This window comes from Triplophysa rosa, linkage group LG1, assembly GCF_024868665.1.
Source record: "Triplophysa rosa linkage group LG1, Trosa_1v2, whole genome shotgun sequence".
In the NCBI taxonomy this organism is placed as follows: Eukaryota; Metazoa; Chordata; class Actinopteri; order Cypriniformes; family Nemacheilidae; genus Triplophysa; species Triplophysa rosa.
The window spans coordinates 7,673,769-7,690,513 of NC_079890.1; the positions used below are offsets into that span (position 1 = coordinate 7,673,769).

The window sequence follows — 16,745 nt, forward strand, 5'->3', positions numbered from 1 at the left end:
AGAGCACACATTCTGAGTATGGAACACCATACTTGGCCACACGTCACGTCGTCACTTAAACGAAGTCGTGCCACCTACAGTCTTGGAGTGTGATTTGCTTTTGTTACACGCAAAACATCATACTTTTAAATAAGGCCACTTTTCAGTTCGTACATGTATTAGTTATAATAATACACAGTACAGTACAGTACAGTACAAAAAGCTTTTTAAAACATAAATCTTGTGCAATATTATTGTATAACAATGTGTTTCATTGTATTAGCCTATGTGTTTTTGTTCATGATTTTAGAAATAATGTTTCAAACTTGTGGGCATTTTGTATGAATCTATCAGTTGTATTGTTTAATGGGCATCTACAGCATGCATGCTGTGTTCCAATTGACATGATCCCTAGACAGTGTTTACTGCTGTCTAATCCCTGCACACAGGAAATCAGATGAAGTTAAAAAGCACGGATTTGCACCACACAACTGCCTGCACCATCTTCACACACAGACAAAAGACAAAACTTACTACAAAAATGTCAAGGGTTATAACTGCAATTATGAGATTCGTGTACGTCTTCTTTCGAACTTAAATCATTGCAAAATATCCAGTGATGTTCACTTCGCAGGGCACAGATGGTCATATTTAACAAAACTCTGAAGGGATAAGAGAAACATACAAAATATGCAGGGGGGGGGGGGGTCGCAAGAACCAGGATTAAGAGCCGGTGAACTAGTACTTTTGTATAAAAAAGCAAACAGAAGAATGATTTTAAAAGAAACTATCAAACATTAAACAACAATTTTTTTTACTAAAATTTATCAAATGAACAATTCACTCTCAGGCACATTTTGTCATGACATTCCTGCTAAAACAACTCCACAAATTCAATATTTAGCAAAAAAATGCTTAAATTTAACATACTGTATGTGCTCTCTGCCAAGAAAGTTGAGTCAGACGGGAGAGAAGCTGGATTGCAATAGCATTCCCATCATTACAAAACGAACGTGACAGAGAAGACAGAGGCTGCTGTTTATTTCTTTTAGTGTTCGATTGGTGAAAGAGAGAGTAAAATAAGATGACTGAAGTTATGCAGTGTTTATGATAAAAAGCATTAAGAGTGCTATCCCCGACAAGAAGCACTCTGCATGAATTTATGCAGCAACAACACTGGTAAGATATATCTACAATTAAATCATTTGAAATAATGTTTCGGTGTACCCTTGCTTTGTGATCTACACTCAGTTGTTTAATCCAATTGCTGTTACATTAGACAATATCAAATCAATAAGAATCGTTAACCATACAGAGTGATTTCCAGATAAAAGTGTTCACATACATAACGCCAGCAAACGATCTACACAGTATTTGTAAAGAAAATCAAAATTTAGTCAGCCTTGCTTATTTATTTTGGAAGCGGAATGGGAAGCGGCGACCTGACAAGAGCTGAGATGATAGAGCTGGATAAAGAAAGACGCGGCGACTTGACACGCCTTCACTACAAAATTTCAAGTGCTATTAGGTTATTAATGATAATCTTAAATCTATAATTTACCTTATTAGTAAGTTTATTTATTTTTTGTTTAGCCTTGTTGTGCAAGCACTGTCGAGCTTGTGCAGAGGCAGCAGCTTTTGCCAGAGGGGAACTGGAATCCCCTGGTTGGGCCTGGGATCTCCTGAGGCTTTTTTTCTCGATTGGATTTTTGGGTTCCTCGCCACCATTTGCATACTGTTTTGCACTATTTGCCTGGCCGAGGGGGCTGCTTTAGAATTAGAATTTATAAAGTTTTACTTAATTAATATTGCATATAGGAATTTATAGTCTGTTTAATATTTGACCTGTGTTTCTGTTTCCTTTATCTTAAATGTGTGCTTTCACTGTGCGTGCATGTCTGTGTGCGTGCTTGTGTGTGTGTGTGTGTGTGTGTGTGTGTGTGCTGCTTGTGTGTGTGTGTCCGTGCGTGTGCGTCCGTGTGTCTGCGCGTCCGTGTGTGTTAGTATGTGTGCATATTGTATGTGTGGAGTGTTTTGTATGTGGGTATGTCTGTCTTCAGTGTTTTCACCTTTTTCTTGTTTTTACAGGTATAACTAATTGTTTTGCTTATAGTCAATATGTCTCATGTACAGCTGCTTTGTAACAATGAAAATTGTAAAAAGCGCTATATAAATAAAGTTGAGTTGAGTTATTTTGTTTAATGCATGCACATATGTGTATGTATGATTTGTTATATTACCAGATCTCTGACTATGTCAAAATCTTACAACATAAGATGTCTGGTTTTCTAATACGACTTTTACATCTCAGATAATTTGAATGGGGGGACACCACAGTAAGAAAGACTCCTGTCAGACAGCTATTAAAAAAATGTGCCCATCAGGTGTTAACTGTCTGATAGCGAGGACCTTATTTGCATTTAGCTAAAGGTGACTAAAGGGCCATTCACATTACAACTTTAACTATAAAAAATAAAGTTTTAAAAATCGTTCTTCATTTAGGAGAATATTAGGGTTCACATCACAACTAACGTTAAATATAAAGAGAACGATCTCGTAGGGATCACTTTCAAAAAAAATTTTTCTAAGTGATGAACGATAAAACGTACTGTGAAACAGTTTCTGGCAAATAACGTTTGACTATTGATGTATTGTGATTTTTGTTACATTTTTGGATTTCCAGATTTTTTTTATCAACTGTAATTTTTGGAACCTACTACAAGAACCAAGAATGGAAAGACTGCATACACAGTTTTACAGTTTTACTGACAGCCTACTTATTCATCTCTTCCTTAACATGCTAATAGTCATGTTTCATCCAACATATAGGCTGTGCACGATTAATCACGATTATCAATAAATCATGCTGAAATCGAGCTGACTCGATTATGCAAGGCATCAATAATTTTTTTTATGCGGAGCTTGTCCGTGAAGCACGGCTCTGGGATCAGTAGGAAATGCTGCTTGATCTAAAAGCAGTGCGAGTTTGAGTCGCTTATAACGTGCATTTAAAAAAGCAACACCTGTCAAACATGATCATTATAAATATACTTTATTATCATGAAAATACCAGATGAGGCTTGAGGAAAAGTGATAAAAAACATGTCCTTAGGCATTTCCTAGAACGTGTGTTATGATCTTCTTCTGAAGTGCGTATTTAGAGTTTCTGCACGACAGCGCCCTCTGGCTTTCAGGTGCAGCAGCATTTTACTGTACTTCACTCACAAGCTATATATTTCGGTTAATCGTGCACAGCCCTCATGTAAATAAGTCCTTTTTATTGGGACATGTCTTGCCTATTCCTGTTTTTTGCCTATCTGAAGGTAGTAGTCAACAGACCACAACACAACTAAGCTTCACAGATAAAGTGAGTTTTAAATTGTGGTGTTGTGTTTCCATAGGTATGCCTAACCATGTAATCTCAACATTTGCTGTTGCATGTCTGCCATCAGGGGTGTAACGATACACTAATTTGCCGATTCAATACTATCCCTATACTTGTGTGCCGATTCAATATATATTGCGATTATTGAGTATTGCGGTTACATAATTATTGTGAGTCGATATTACAATTTATTGTGATTTTTGTTTGCTTATTAAAGACTAGGAAAATACTTGATCATACCATTTAAGAGACTGTATATTATGAGTCATATTAACAAAAACAATGCATCACATCTTGAACCATGAAACTTTCAAGGACCAAAACACTGAACTCAGTGTATGGCAGAGTTTGCATACCGTTTTAGTCATATCTAGCGCTGCTTTTCCCGGTAAAGTGTAAAATCCAAAGTGTTTCCACACTTGGGATTTAAAACGTGAAGGTGCCGAATTAATTTTCGAGCTTTGATCCGCTGGCTCGGCCATGATTTTTGCGTCCTCTCGCCAGCTTAAAACGGACATGACATCATCTAATACAGATACAAACATATGGTTTACACCCTCTGTTGGAATAAAAGTGGTAACTCCACCACCAATAAAAAAATAAATCGATTCTGAGATAAACCAATCGATTTTTAAATTATTTTAAAAAGAATTGCGATAGTTAGGTGAATCGATTTTTCCCAACACCCCTATCTGCCATGGTGTTATTTGTGTATGGACCTGTGTATAATGTCCATTTCATTTTTATTTTTGTAAGCCTTACTAGGAACAGGTTACTGACCTGTTCCTTCGTCGTATCTCTGGCAAGGGGATCAACTATTATGAGGATTATTGAACTACATCTGGGTCGTCCTTTCTGCTGTATACCACTCTGCGTTATGGATAATGCTTCACTATCTTTTCCTCCACCATTTCTGTCCAGCTGTCTAGCTGAAATTAAAGATTGGCTTTCAGCTAATTTCTTGAAATTAAATGGCAACAAAACTGATTCCCTACTCATTGGCACTAGATCTGTTTTGTCTAAATCTAACAAAATGTTCCTGCACATTGACATTAAAGTAAACCATCCTTCCTCACAGGTTAAAAGCTTGGGTGTTATCATGGATAACACACCATCCTTTGAAATATCACGCGGACTACATATTTCCACCTACGTAATATTAACCGTCTTCGTTGTTCTCTCTCAACCAACAATACAGCAGTTCTTATTCACGCACTAGTCACCTCACATATAGACTATTGTAATGCCCTTCTCACTGGTGTTCCCTCCAAATTTCTATATAAGCTCCAGTTGGTTCAGAATTCTGCAGCTCGTGTTCTTTCTAGAACACCTTCTACTGTGCACATTTCTCCAGTTCTCCAGCAATTGCACTGGCTTCCAGTAAAGTATCGAGTCGATTTTAAGATTCTGTTACTTACTTACAAGGCACTCCATAATCTTGCACCCCAATATCTTACTGAACTTCTTCAAGTTTAAACCCCTTCACGTGCTCTCAGATCTTCATCTTCAATTGCTCTTGTGGTACCTCGGATTTGACCTTACTACCATGGGTGTGAGATCTTCTAGCTGTGCTGACCCCCGCCTATGGAACTCCATTCCCTTAGATATCCGAAACAGCGATTGCTTGCTAACGTCTAAAACACTTAAGATGTATCTTTTTACTCAGGCTTTTTTATAATATGCTCTACTGAGTCTTTACTGCATTTTATCTGTGTATGCCAAGTGTTTGTTGTGTTTTTTGTCTTGTGCAGGGATTTGTACTTTTATTTTATTCTTTGCCTGTTTGTGAGGTGACCTTGGGTGTTTTAAAAGGAGCCATTAAAGAAAATGCATTATTATTATTAATATGCCAACATGTGTAGCCTGGCATTGCAGAATTTGTTCTTGCATGATGTATTGTTTTACCCTTTTCTGTTAAACCAGCATTGATTATGTTCTCCATTTACAATTTTAGTGAAGTGGAGGAAGAGTCACAATGTGAAGGCTGCGCACTTCGAATGCTGCATACTGTACATCATGATGGTTTATTAATTAAGGTTTTATTTCAGATAAGCAACTGTTACAATTTAAGGTAAGAATGAAACTAGAGTGATTACGTATTTTAAGGAATAAATGTTTTCTTTTTTTACTGAAATTAGTAAATGCGGCCTTCGAAGTGCGGCTGTAGCCGCTGTTCAAATTTTTGGTGGTTTTGATAGATGATGGTGTGGTTATTAATCAGGATTTAAGCAGTTTAATCAGGATTAAAGCAGTAACTTCTGGTAAACATGTAGGATTGTGGGGTTTTAGTCGCCAACAGAAACAGTCTGACAACAGAAACAAAATATATAAATGAGAACAGCTTTATTGTCCATTTATTAGTTTTACAGTATGTGAGAGTAGTTCAGAGAGTAGAAGCAACTGAAGTGCCAACACAGGGCTCCAGACTGTGATTTTTCGAGACATTGCAAGCATTTTTACAAGTACTCGCGCATGTGCGACCTGCAAATTTGGAATTTCTTCTAGTTGTTATTTCAACTAGAGTAGAACGCCAGTCCGCCACCAGTGCAGGCTGTGTGTGAGTCAACTCACTCTTCACTGATGTTTTCCGCTGAGGTGGACAATCCAGATCGTCATTGACAAGTTTACACACACACACACAGCGTGAGCGCATTACTACGAGTTGCTGTTTGCTGTTACGTATTTCTTGAGCCCGAGGACGAATGATCTTATGTACGAGACGTTTAAAATGAAACTAACCGCTGAGGAGTTCAGGAAACGTCTTTTATCTGTGGTTTACTTGAGACAGCGCTGGATCATTTCAAATCCATTCACAGCAAGAACGAAAGACAGGCGAATGCTCTTGTTAAGTTTTATTTGAAGTTATATTTACATGTTGTGAACATGAGGAAAAGTGTCATTAATACACAATAAAATCAATGTAAGAACATAGGCCTTCCATTTTGCTTTAATGTGTAACACTGTAAACATTTAAATATATACTTTTTGAGAAGCACAATTTCTGTTGGTTCAAATGAATTCAGATTACAGTCTCTCTATGTAGCACCAATCAATAACAAAGCTTCTCTGTAGACATTGCCTCTTTTTAAATAAGCAGAACCAAATCTGCTGTCATCAAGTAACTTATTTGTCAGTATCAGTAATACAATTATTTGGGGGGAAAATGTGAATAATTACATTGCAGGCTGATTTTAGGTGTGCCCCTAAATTTTTTGCTTGCTCTCCTAAAATTTTCAGTCAGGGGCTACAGTGCCCCTAGTAAAAAAAGTTAGTCTGGAGCCCTGCAACACTAGTCTGAACTAAAACACAGAGCAATGATGTCACAAATATGCTAATCAGCATGTGATGTCATTCAGCGCCACAAGTCATACAAAATCCTGTTGGAAACACTGTAATTCCTATAAAAAACATGCCTGCCATCAATATGAGAAGGGCCAACAACAACAACCAATCACAACGGATGTTCTAAAAGAATGGCAGCAGCCAATAGCAATTGTTGACAAAACGTTGTAGAGCACCCTGAGTGCTCACGAGTGTAGTCAACCCTGCGTGCGAGCAACCTCAGGAGTGTTATTTCCCCTCACAACTGTTGATTTATGTGCACAATCATCATTTTTGTGTTCAAATGTGGTATTTGCGCTTTTTCTGCAGCTTTATATTTTCACGCAAGCTTCGTCACTTGTGCCCTGTGTTTACATGCTCACACAGATTTTAAACACCATACAAAGGTCTTATGTTTATGGAACGAAATGATGGTGATTAATTAGCAGCTCAGTTAATCAGTTCTTTAAAGCTGGATTTTGGACCAATTCTATTTTTTGTAGGTGGATCTATCCAGCAAGACTTGTCAAACATAAAAGGCTACAAATACCAAATGTCCCTAATAAATGGTAACTGATACATCATTAAACTTCTCAAGTTCTGAAGCAAAGTTCATAGACAGTTGATGCAAAAGGAAAGGATATATCAGAAAGAAACAATTTTACTTATTATACTAAGGCTCAGATATAAAATCTTCTAACCTTCACCCATTTTGTCAGGAATCTCTGCCTGGTATTTGGATCCAACTCTTATTTCCCCCTGGTCAGCCAGCAGCGTCTTCTGTACTGGGTCAAACACCAGCGAGTAAAAGAAACAGTCCTGCAGGAAAATCCACATCAAGACAACTAATTAGCAAACATTAACATCCAATACATTTATTCATTTGGTCATTTGAAACTACAAATTTTGTTGGTGCTCACTTGGGGCCAGTTGCACCAGCTGGACGTACACCCAGTCATAAGACTGATCTAGAAGTAAAATACGCCTTAAGTCCTGTGTAGACTTTATACCTGTTGCACCACAAAGGTGGCATTTACATTATAAAACTAACTATAATGCTTACTGTAACTATAAATATATACCTATTAATGTAGATGACCTACTACTGATGCTTTCAGTTTTATTCCCGAAAGTCTTTTCTCCAAAATATGACTGCAAAGGATGGATGCCCTCTAAGAAGGTTGAATGTGCTGAAGATATTTGAGATGTTTAAAATAAAACTTAATTTATTAGATTACCTGACAGCTTTTGTAGGTGGAGTTCGAAATATTATGTTTCTATATAATTCAATATGGCGGACAGGAAGTATGGTGGAATATGACAACTTTGATATCAATAAACTCTGCTTGAGCCAACAAATATACTAATGTGAATCGAATAACATTTTGTTGATTTTCTCATGTTACAAGCATTTTAATAAAATTAATTATATCTCTTGACCACTAGGGGACGCTGGCCTATAACTTTACAGGTCCTCTCAGAACATGACCTTGATGAACCATACCAAATTTCGCAGAGATTTTCCATTGCGTTTGTAAAATATTTTTATTTACAAAATTTCAAATGGGCGACTCCCACAATGGCAGACCAAGGAAATATTTTGGACATGTCAGATGATCACATTTTGAAAACCAATTTTAAAAACACAGGGAAAGGCACTTAGAACACAAGAAAATTGCTTATAACACCAAATTTTTAGGAGGCAGACAAGATGTGCCACTGATGATGCATACCAAGTTTCGTGTCAATACACAAAAATGTCGCGAAGATACAGCCACATGATACTTTGGAAAACTCGCCTTACAATTCATTGATGCTGAATATGAGAACCATTCGATCAATCAAAAATATTTTAATACATTTTTGTCAGTACTGTCTCCAGATGCAACATACCAAATTTAATGCAAATCTGACAAATTGGAGGAGTTCTAAAAAGTACGTTTAGCATATGATTCAATATGGCGGACAGGAAGTATGGTGGAATATGACAAGTTTCTCAGGTTCTCTCGAAACTTGACCTTGATGAACCTTACCAAGTTTCATAGAAATTCACCATTGCGTTTGTAAAATACTGCATTTTCGGCATGACTCAAGGAATCAAGTGAGACCACTCACATGATTTTAGACCAAAGTTTTTAAAAGTAATAACAGCCATTTTTAATATCTCTGGACCACAAGGTGGCGCTGTGCCGAAACTGAGTATGTTACCTCAGGTAACAGGTGACTGCGATGACCTGTACCAAGTTTTGTGTCGATACACAAATGTTTGGCAAAGATACAGCATCAAATCCATGGAATGCCATAGACTTACATGGCAGAAGAAGAATTAGAGGCAGCAGAATAATAAGAACACTAACGGAAGCAATAGGTATTTACGCCACTTCGTGGCTTGACCCCTAATTACTAAATTGACATTTAGCGCCGCAAACAGTCAAACACAGCTTATATTTACATTCACAAGATGTGCCGGTGTTCGGTAATGCGGTACACCATGGTAGTGAAAATGTAGAACTGGAAAAATCAGTAGAATACTCGATTACTAAAATAATCGATAGCTGCAGCCCTACATAAAAATGTACTCTCGGCACAAGACCATAGATTACTGCTGTGTGTCGTGACTCACGCTAATTTTGCGATCTGAAAATTATCTTTCAAACATGAAATGAATTTCAATTCAGCAGGTTAAAAAATGTTAATACAAATGATTAGAATGAAAAGTAACTTGCCTTGGAAGCGGTCTGAATATTGTGTGTTATTCACACATGATAACTCGCCCCAGGGAGAGCGTTAGCAGCGCCTGTCTCGTTACAGTGATTGGAGAGAAGAATATAAAAGCCAGCACGAGGGGAGGATCGAGAGAGAGAGGTTGGCTGAGTACTCAAGGTAACCGAATGAGCGGACACTGGAGAAGACGGAGAGAGAAAACTTGCATGCCAGGAGGCTCAATTTAAATATTATTTCCTTTTGCTTTAAGTTTTATTATACTTTAATAAAGACTCTTCTCAGCCACGCCGACCCAGTCTCCTTCTTTCCTGCTGAGTGAACCGTATTACAGTGGTGCCGAAAACCCGGGAAGGTTGGAGAATGCCGCCGCAATGCAGAACCCGCCAGCCTCGCCGTTTGCGGAGGTAATCCACACGCTCGCAGGTCTCCATCAGGAGCAACATCAAGCCCTGCTGGGCCTACAAGGAGACCAGGAGAAGAGGTTCCAGAGACTCTTCCAGGCCCAGGCGGATGACCGCGAGATATTCCGGAGCTGGATTGCTTGAGGTGGGAAAACCGAGGGAGCACCAGCGGCCGCCGTCACTGCGACTCCCATACTGCTCCACAAGATGGGGCCCCAGGACGACCCGGAGGCCTTCATCTGGCTGGCCCCGCGAGGGCTGGGCTGCCCGCCTCATACCATTGTTGTCGGGGGAGGCACAACTCGCGGCTCAACAGCTGATGGTACAGAACCTCCTAGATTAAACGGACCTCCGAAAGGTGGTCCTCCAGCTAACCCCAAAGCAGCAGCGACTGCGGTTTCGGTCGCTGGAGCTTGGGGACGGCGGCCACCCGTTCGTGATTGCCCAACAGCTCCGAGATGCCTGCCGCAAATGGCTACTGGATGGCAACAGCGACGTCGACACTACAGTGGAGAAGGTGGTTCTGGAGCAGTTAGTGGGACGGCTGCCCGCGGGGGCCGCCCAGTGGGTCCACTGCCACCGGCCGGCATCACTGTCCCAGGCTGTCCAGCTGGCGGAGGATCATATGGCGGCGTGCCGTGGGGTCGGCGGACCTCAAACCTCTCTCCTCCCCTCTTCCCCTCTGGTCTCTCCTTTCCCTAGGTCCCGTCCGGAGCCGCAGGTAGCGGCCCATGTCCGAGGCAGCCCAGGACCCCGGTTCCTACCAGACGTGAGGGCCACCCTCTGGCGGGGGACGACGTCCGGCGGGGCAGCGCCCTCCCGTTTTTCTACACCTTCTCGCCAATCCCTTGGCCTGCTTCCGGCCACTGGGGCGGCGGGTAGGCCTGGGCCGGTCTGTTGGCGGTGCAGCGACCCGGACCACCTCATCAGGAACTGTCCGGTTATGGAAGTTGGTGCGGTGATCCAGATCCCCGACGCCCCACGGGCTGCCCTCGATCAGGCGGGGTTGTACCAAATACCTGTGAGTATTGAGGGGGGTACGTATCAGGCCTTGGTGGATTCAGGCTGTAACCAAACCTCGATCCACCCAGGCATGATTCAAGCTACGGCATTGGATACGGGCCACGAGGTTCAGGTAAGGTGTGTGCACGGGAAGGTGGAGAGTTATCCCTTAGTCTCCCTGGCGATCAAATTTAGAGGGAAAAAGCATACAATTGAGGTAGCTGTTAACTCACACCTCCGACATCCGCTAATTTTGGGGACAAATTGGCCGGATTTTAGTGTGTTATTAGGTTATTCATGTGTGGGTGTCTCTTGGAGTAAACGAGAGCGGAGGGGGACGGTGGCGCAGCATGGGGAGGCAGAGCCGGACCATCGACAACGGATTCAGGGGAACCGAGCGCATTTGCGAGAAAGATTCTCTCATCGTGCGATGATTTTCCCCTGGATCAGTCTCGAGATGAGTCGCTCAAAAACGCATTTGAGCAGGTCCACGCGATCGACGGGCAGCCTCTACAACCAGCGCACCTGCTCACCTACCCGTATTTTGCTATGATAAAAGACAGGTTGTATTGAGTGACCCAAGACACTCAGTCAAAGAAGGATACAACGCAATTGGTCATCCCAAAGAGCTGCCGGGAAATGCTTTTTCAGGCGGCTCATGCAAATCCAATGGCAGGACACTTAGGGCAAAGCGCAACACTAAATCGTCTAACGGCCCGTTTTTTTTTGGCCGGGCATCCACGAGAATGTGCACAGATGGTGCGTCGCATGTCGTGAATGCCAGCTGGTAAACCCACCGGCCACCCCAAAAGCACCATTGTGCCCTCTGATCCAGGTCCCCTTCGAACGAATTGGTATGGACCTGGTCGGGCCGTTAGAACGATCAACACGAGGGCATCGTTTTGCATTAGTCATCGTTGACTATGCAACACGATACCCCGAGGCAGTGGCGCTCTGCAACATTTCCGCCAAAAGCGCGGCGGATGCACTGTTCTCGTTAATCTCCCGCGTGGGAATCCCCAAAGAGGTTCTCACAGATCAAGGCACGACGTTCATGTCACGGACAGTCCGCGAACACTGCGGGTTATTGGGGGTGAAAATGATTCGGACCAGCGTCTACCACCCACAAACGGACGGGCTGGTCGAACGTTCTAACCATATGTTAAAAACCATGATCCGGAAGTTCGTTCACAAGGACGCCAAAAATTGGGATAAATGGCTGGAACTCCTGTTATTTGCCATGCGCGAGGTTCCCCAAGCCTCCACGGGGTTTTCCCCCTTCGAGTTACTCTATGGGCGTCAGCCCCGAGGGGTGTTAGACGTCCTAAGGGAAACTTGGGAGGACAGACCTACCGCCAGTAAGAACGAAATTCAATATGTAATGGACCTGAGAACAAAACTCCACACGTTGGGGCGGCTCTCTGTGGAGAATTTGTTACAGGCCCAGGACAGACAAAGCCGGCAATATAACAGGGGTGCCAGATTACGATAATTTACACCGGGAGAGAAAGTCCTCGTATTGCTCCCAACATCCAGCTCAAAGTTACTCGCCAAGTGGCAAGGACCCTTTGTGGTTACACGGCGAGTGGGGAAACTCAATTATGAGGTGGTACGACCAGACAGAAATGGGGCACATCAATTATACCACCTCAATCTCCTCAAAAAATGGAGTGAGGCGGACGCAGTGATGCTGGCGATGGTGGTGGGTAGAGAGGATGATCTCAGGCCAGAAGTGGGAGGAAAGACTCGGCCTAGCCCTCTGGTCCCTGGTGGAGATCACTTCTCACCGTCCCAGATCACTGACGTTGCCAGGTTACAGGCTCGTTTTGCCGATGTGTTCTCGCCTCTGCCTGGTCGAACTACACTCATTGAGCACCATATTGAGACCACACCGGGAGTGGTAGTATGTAGCCGGCCGTATCGTTTGCCTGAACACAAGAAGAAAGTGGTTCAGGAAGAATTAGGCACCATGCTGGATATGGGAGTAATAGAGGAGTCCAGCAGCGACTGGGCCAGCCCGATAGTTTTGGTTCCCAAAACCGACAGCTCGGTTCGGTTCAGCGTGGACTACCGCAAGGTGAATGCTGTGTCGAAATTCGACGCATATCCAATGCCGCGGATTGACGAACTGCTTGATCGGCTAGGTGCGGCTCGTTTTTATTCGACATCTGTTTTTTCAGAAGGTTATGATGACAGTGGGTTTCAGACAGTACACTGACAGCGTAATGCGATCGTTTTACACTCCTACATATGCAATATAAGCATAACATCTAAGATATACTTACAGTATATTATAAATCCTTTAAATGTGCTGTTGTGGTTTTGGCCAAAAAAACTCCTGGCAAAAGTGTTTTTGAAACTCATGGAGACTGTTAAAAACACATTAGACACCACTTACATGCTTTAAAGGTAAAAGTGTTACTTTTTCCTGTCAATCCATGTGGATTTTGTCCGTAAAGAATGCACTGTCACTTTAATTAAGCGTTAGCAGCACAGCAAAAATAGACTCTGCACCAAAATGATCGCTGCACTGCTTACGCGCCGCTTCTGCCCCCACAAACACGCACGTGCAGTATGAATGCTCTCATCTTAAAATGTGTGCTGAAAAAAATATGTGCTGCTTACGCTCTGCTTACGCTTGCTGTGTGAAACCGCTGTTAAGAGTTGGGTTTTGCCATTTTTTATGAATGACCCTCATCGCAATACACATGAGCAAACACGTTTTGCACAGGCACTCTGATCTCACTCGCTGTATTTCTCATTTGCACAAAACACAGAGTGATTACAAACATTAAACTCTGTATAATGCAACCTAACAATAAATGAAAAAATCAACAACTGTACCTACACTTTTTATATATTGAAAATGATTCAAACCGAATAAAGCATTGATTGAATGCATAGAGCAAATTTAAATCCTTGTTAAATTAAATTATGAATTTACGACTTGTATTAAATATAATTATTAGTGCCTGTGGATTTAAGTTCTTGTAACTTTGATATTGTAGACAGCGTTTGTCTTTTACGCCTAAACCTCTTCTGCCGAGTGAGGCAATGAGCTTGACGCATCAACTCGCGCTGAGTGAACATCTGTGAATAGACTGCCACTCAGCGGTAAACAAGAGTCAACATACATTAAAGAAGTACCGCCGTGGAAACGGAAGAAGGATCATTCTGGTTGAGTACCTACTGTAACTGTAAAGAACATAGAAGCGCATGCATAAAGCACATCATTCTGTGTCCACAATGGCATGAGCGCTTTAGTGCCGCTCTGCATTGAAGACTTTTTATATGGTGCAATAAACACAGTTGGATAGTCGTAGTTTTACTTTTACTCAAGTACATTTTTCAAGTATTTGTACTTGACCTCACTACATAATAAAGCACATACTGTATGTTTCCTCATGTACATTTAATTAATTTTTTACATGTTTCTACCTTTAATAGAGTACTTAAGTACAAAGGTACAAGGAAAAGAAATGAGTAGATTTTAATGTCCTCAAGCATTAAAAGGTGAAAAAACAACATGTAGTGGAGTAAAGCGTTATGATATATGCTTTATAATGTAGTAAAGTAACATTTTTCTGAGGAAAAAAAACCCCACTAATAAAGTGCAGATTTTTGAAAATGTACTTAGTACTACTATCCACCTCAGGCAATAAAAGATAAAAATATATGCAATTCTACTTTGATCAGGTAAAAACAGTGCAAGTATCAGACCGGGCGATACTCTGGTATTTTAGGTATCGGATCTTTAAAAGAAAAAGTGGTATCAGAGCATCCCTATTTGTATAATGTATGATGGGATATTGTTTTTGTGAAATATATCTTTACCATGAAATATTTCATAAATTAGATTTTTGATCATACCGCCCACGTTTGCACATTTAAGCTTTGCCAATTTAAATATTTAAATCACAAGATAATGCAAAAGAGAACTCAATTTGGTTTTTGTGGGCTGTCTGAGATGTTTTGTGTGCATGCCCAGCCGCATCTCAGACAGCCTGCAAAATACTGAATTGAGCTCTTTTTCGCCTCTTTTACTCTTCAACAGACATTCACACAAAATTATTGTAAAAAGACCATATTAGCAAGTATCCTTGTAAATTACACCTCTGAAGTTATAGTTATATATACTGTAGGGGTGCAACGGATCAAAAAACTCACGGTTCGGATCGTTTCTCGGATCAGAGTCACGGATCGGATAATTTTTCGGATCAGCAAAAAAAAAAAAGACAAGACAAATAAACATAAGTTTTGTCTTTTTGTTTATTAACACTTTTAAATTATTAAATTAAAATATATAAAATCAACTTCGCAATCTTTTCGCTGAAGTGGGTGCGCGACGGGATGTCGTAACGTGGCTCAAGCACTTTCAGCATGTGTTTAAAGCCCTCGTTTTGCACAACCGAATATGGCCTCATGTCAGCACCTATAAACACACCGATAGCGTTTGTGATGGCTTTAGCCCAGTCTGATTGTGCAACAAGGGGCTGCTTAAATGCCGCGGTTATAAGCGGTTGTTGAGCAGCCTTCGTTTACACTCCTGTCAGTGAAACACCGGGGTGATGTCGCTTCAAATGCGTGGCCATGCTTGATGTGTTTCCACTGTCATATGTCTTTCTTGTGCCACAGTGCCTACACACCGTCACAGTTTTATCCACTAACCTCTTTCCTTCATCATTATATTTGACAGGGAAGCCAAAATGCTCCCATACAGGGGATTTAAATGACGCGGGGCGTTCAAGCTCCTACGTTCCTCCGCTCGCCATGACCACGCTGTGTGTGGACTGAACATGCGCACAACTTTTTTTTTCATAAATCAATCCACGGATCACGTGTGTGCCGAACCGAAGATATTGATCCGAACGGATCACGGATCAATGATGATCCGTTGCACCACTAATATACTGCTATATTATATTGCATTTCTGTCAACAGATCCTCCTTAATATTCCACATTGCAGCTTTAACACAACAATGATGGAGTAGAAAACGTCAAAATATTTTGTTTGCATTTTTAAAAAGTTTCACATACATTTGACAGCATTGTCAAAACTATCAGCATTTACGTGTATTTAAAAAAATAGTAAAAACACTGTATATATAGGCCAGTACTTGACAATGTCACTTTGTGAAGAAACATTATGTGCCTGCGGCCGAAGGGCTTTATAACACCCTATTTTTTCCATTATCATTTTACTTGCGCATGCCTACAGACTAAAAGCGTAATATGCATGTGCATGACGTCAGAGTTCCCACATTTTTGTGTTTTCACAGTTTACACAGAGGCAACATGATGTTGTTATCAAAAACTTGCACTTTGCAACCTGTTTTTAAAGTAGGGATGCTCATATTGATCGTTTAACCGTTAACCGATCGTTAAAATTTTGACCGGTTAATACTATCAGTTAAATGATTTAAAAGGTATGTTTATTTTAAGTTTAATAATATTAATAATATTTTTTATGATAAAAACAATTTAATAATACGTTTTTAAATAACTATTAAATCGTACATGTTTTTAGTTAGTGAAAGAAAAACATGCTAAGCATTAACTCACGGAGCGTGCAGACCTGTGCGACAAGGTGTAAATTCCCTCCGAAACGTTTTCGAGACAGATTTGTTTTAAATGTAGACACAAGACAATCGTGCTCACAATGCGCTGTGACATTCTCTGTCTTCCCGGCGTGTCTACGGCTCAGCAAAGCTAATAACGGAGCTACTTGCAAGGGAATTTCGGTGCTAGCCATCAATTTATCCTTTACATAAACTTATCTCATGGATGCTTAGCATCGGCTGCCCGTGCGCTTTGGAAAGGAGAAGAAAACTGCGCGAACGGTGGTTTCCCTGCCTTCTTTTAGACGTGACGTAAAAATCTGAATGTGAAGTATGAGTAAAGTAAAGAGAATAAGTAAAAAATAATGTTTGTA

At 41.0% G+C, this 16,745-nt stretch overlaps 1 protein-coding gene across 1 annotated transcript in view; it reads right to left on the reverse strand.

Moving 5' to 3' along the window:
* Positions 1 to 16,745, reverse strand: part of mta2 (metastasis associated 1 family, member 2) — a 135,069-nt gene that overhangs the window by 43,283 nt on the left and 75,041 nt on the right. Inside the window, exon 6 of the mRNA XM_057350094.1 lies at positions 7,387 to 7,504. Within this exon, the coding sequence (XP_057206077.1) occupies positions 7,387 to 7,504 (118 nt within the window). The remainder of the gene's footprint in view (positions 1 to 7,386; positions 7,505 to 16,745) is intronic.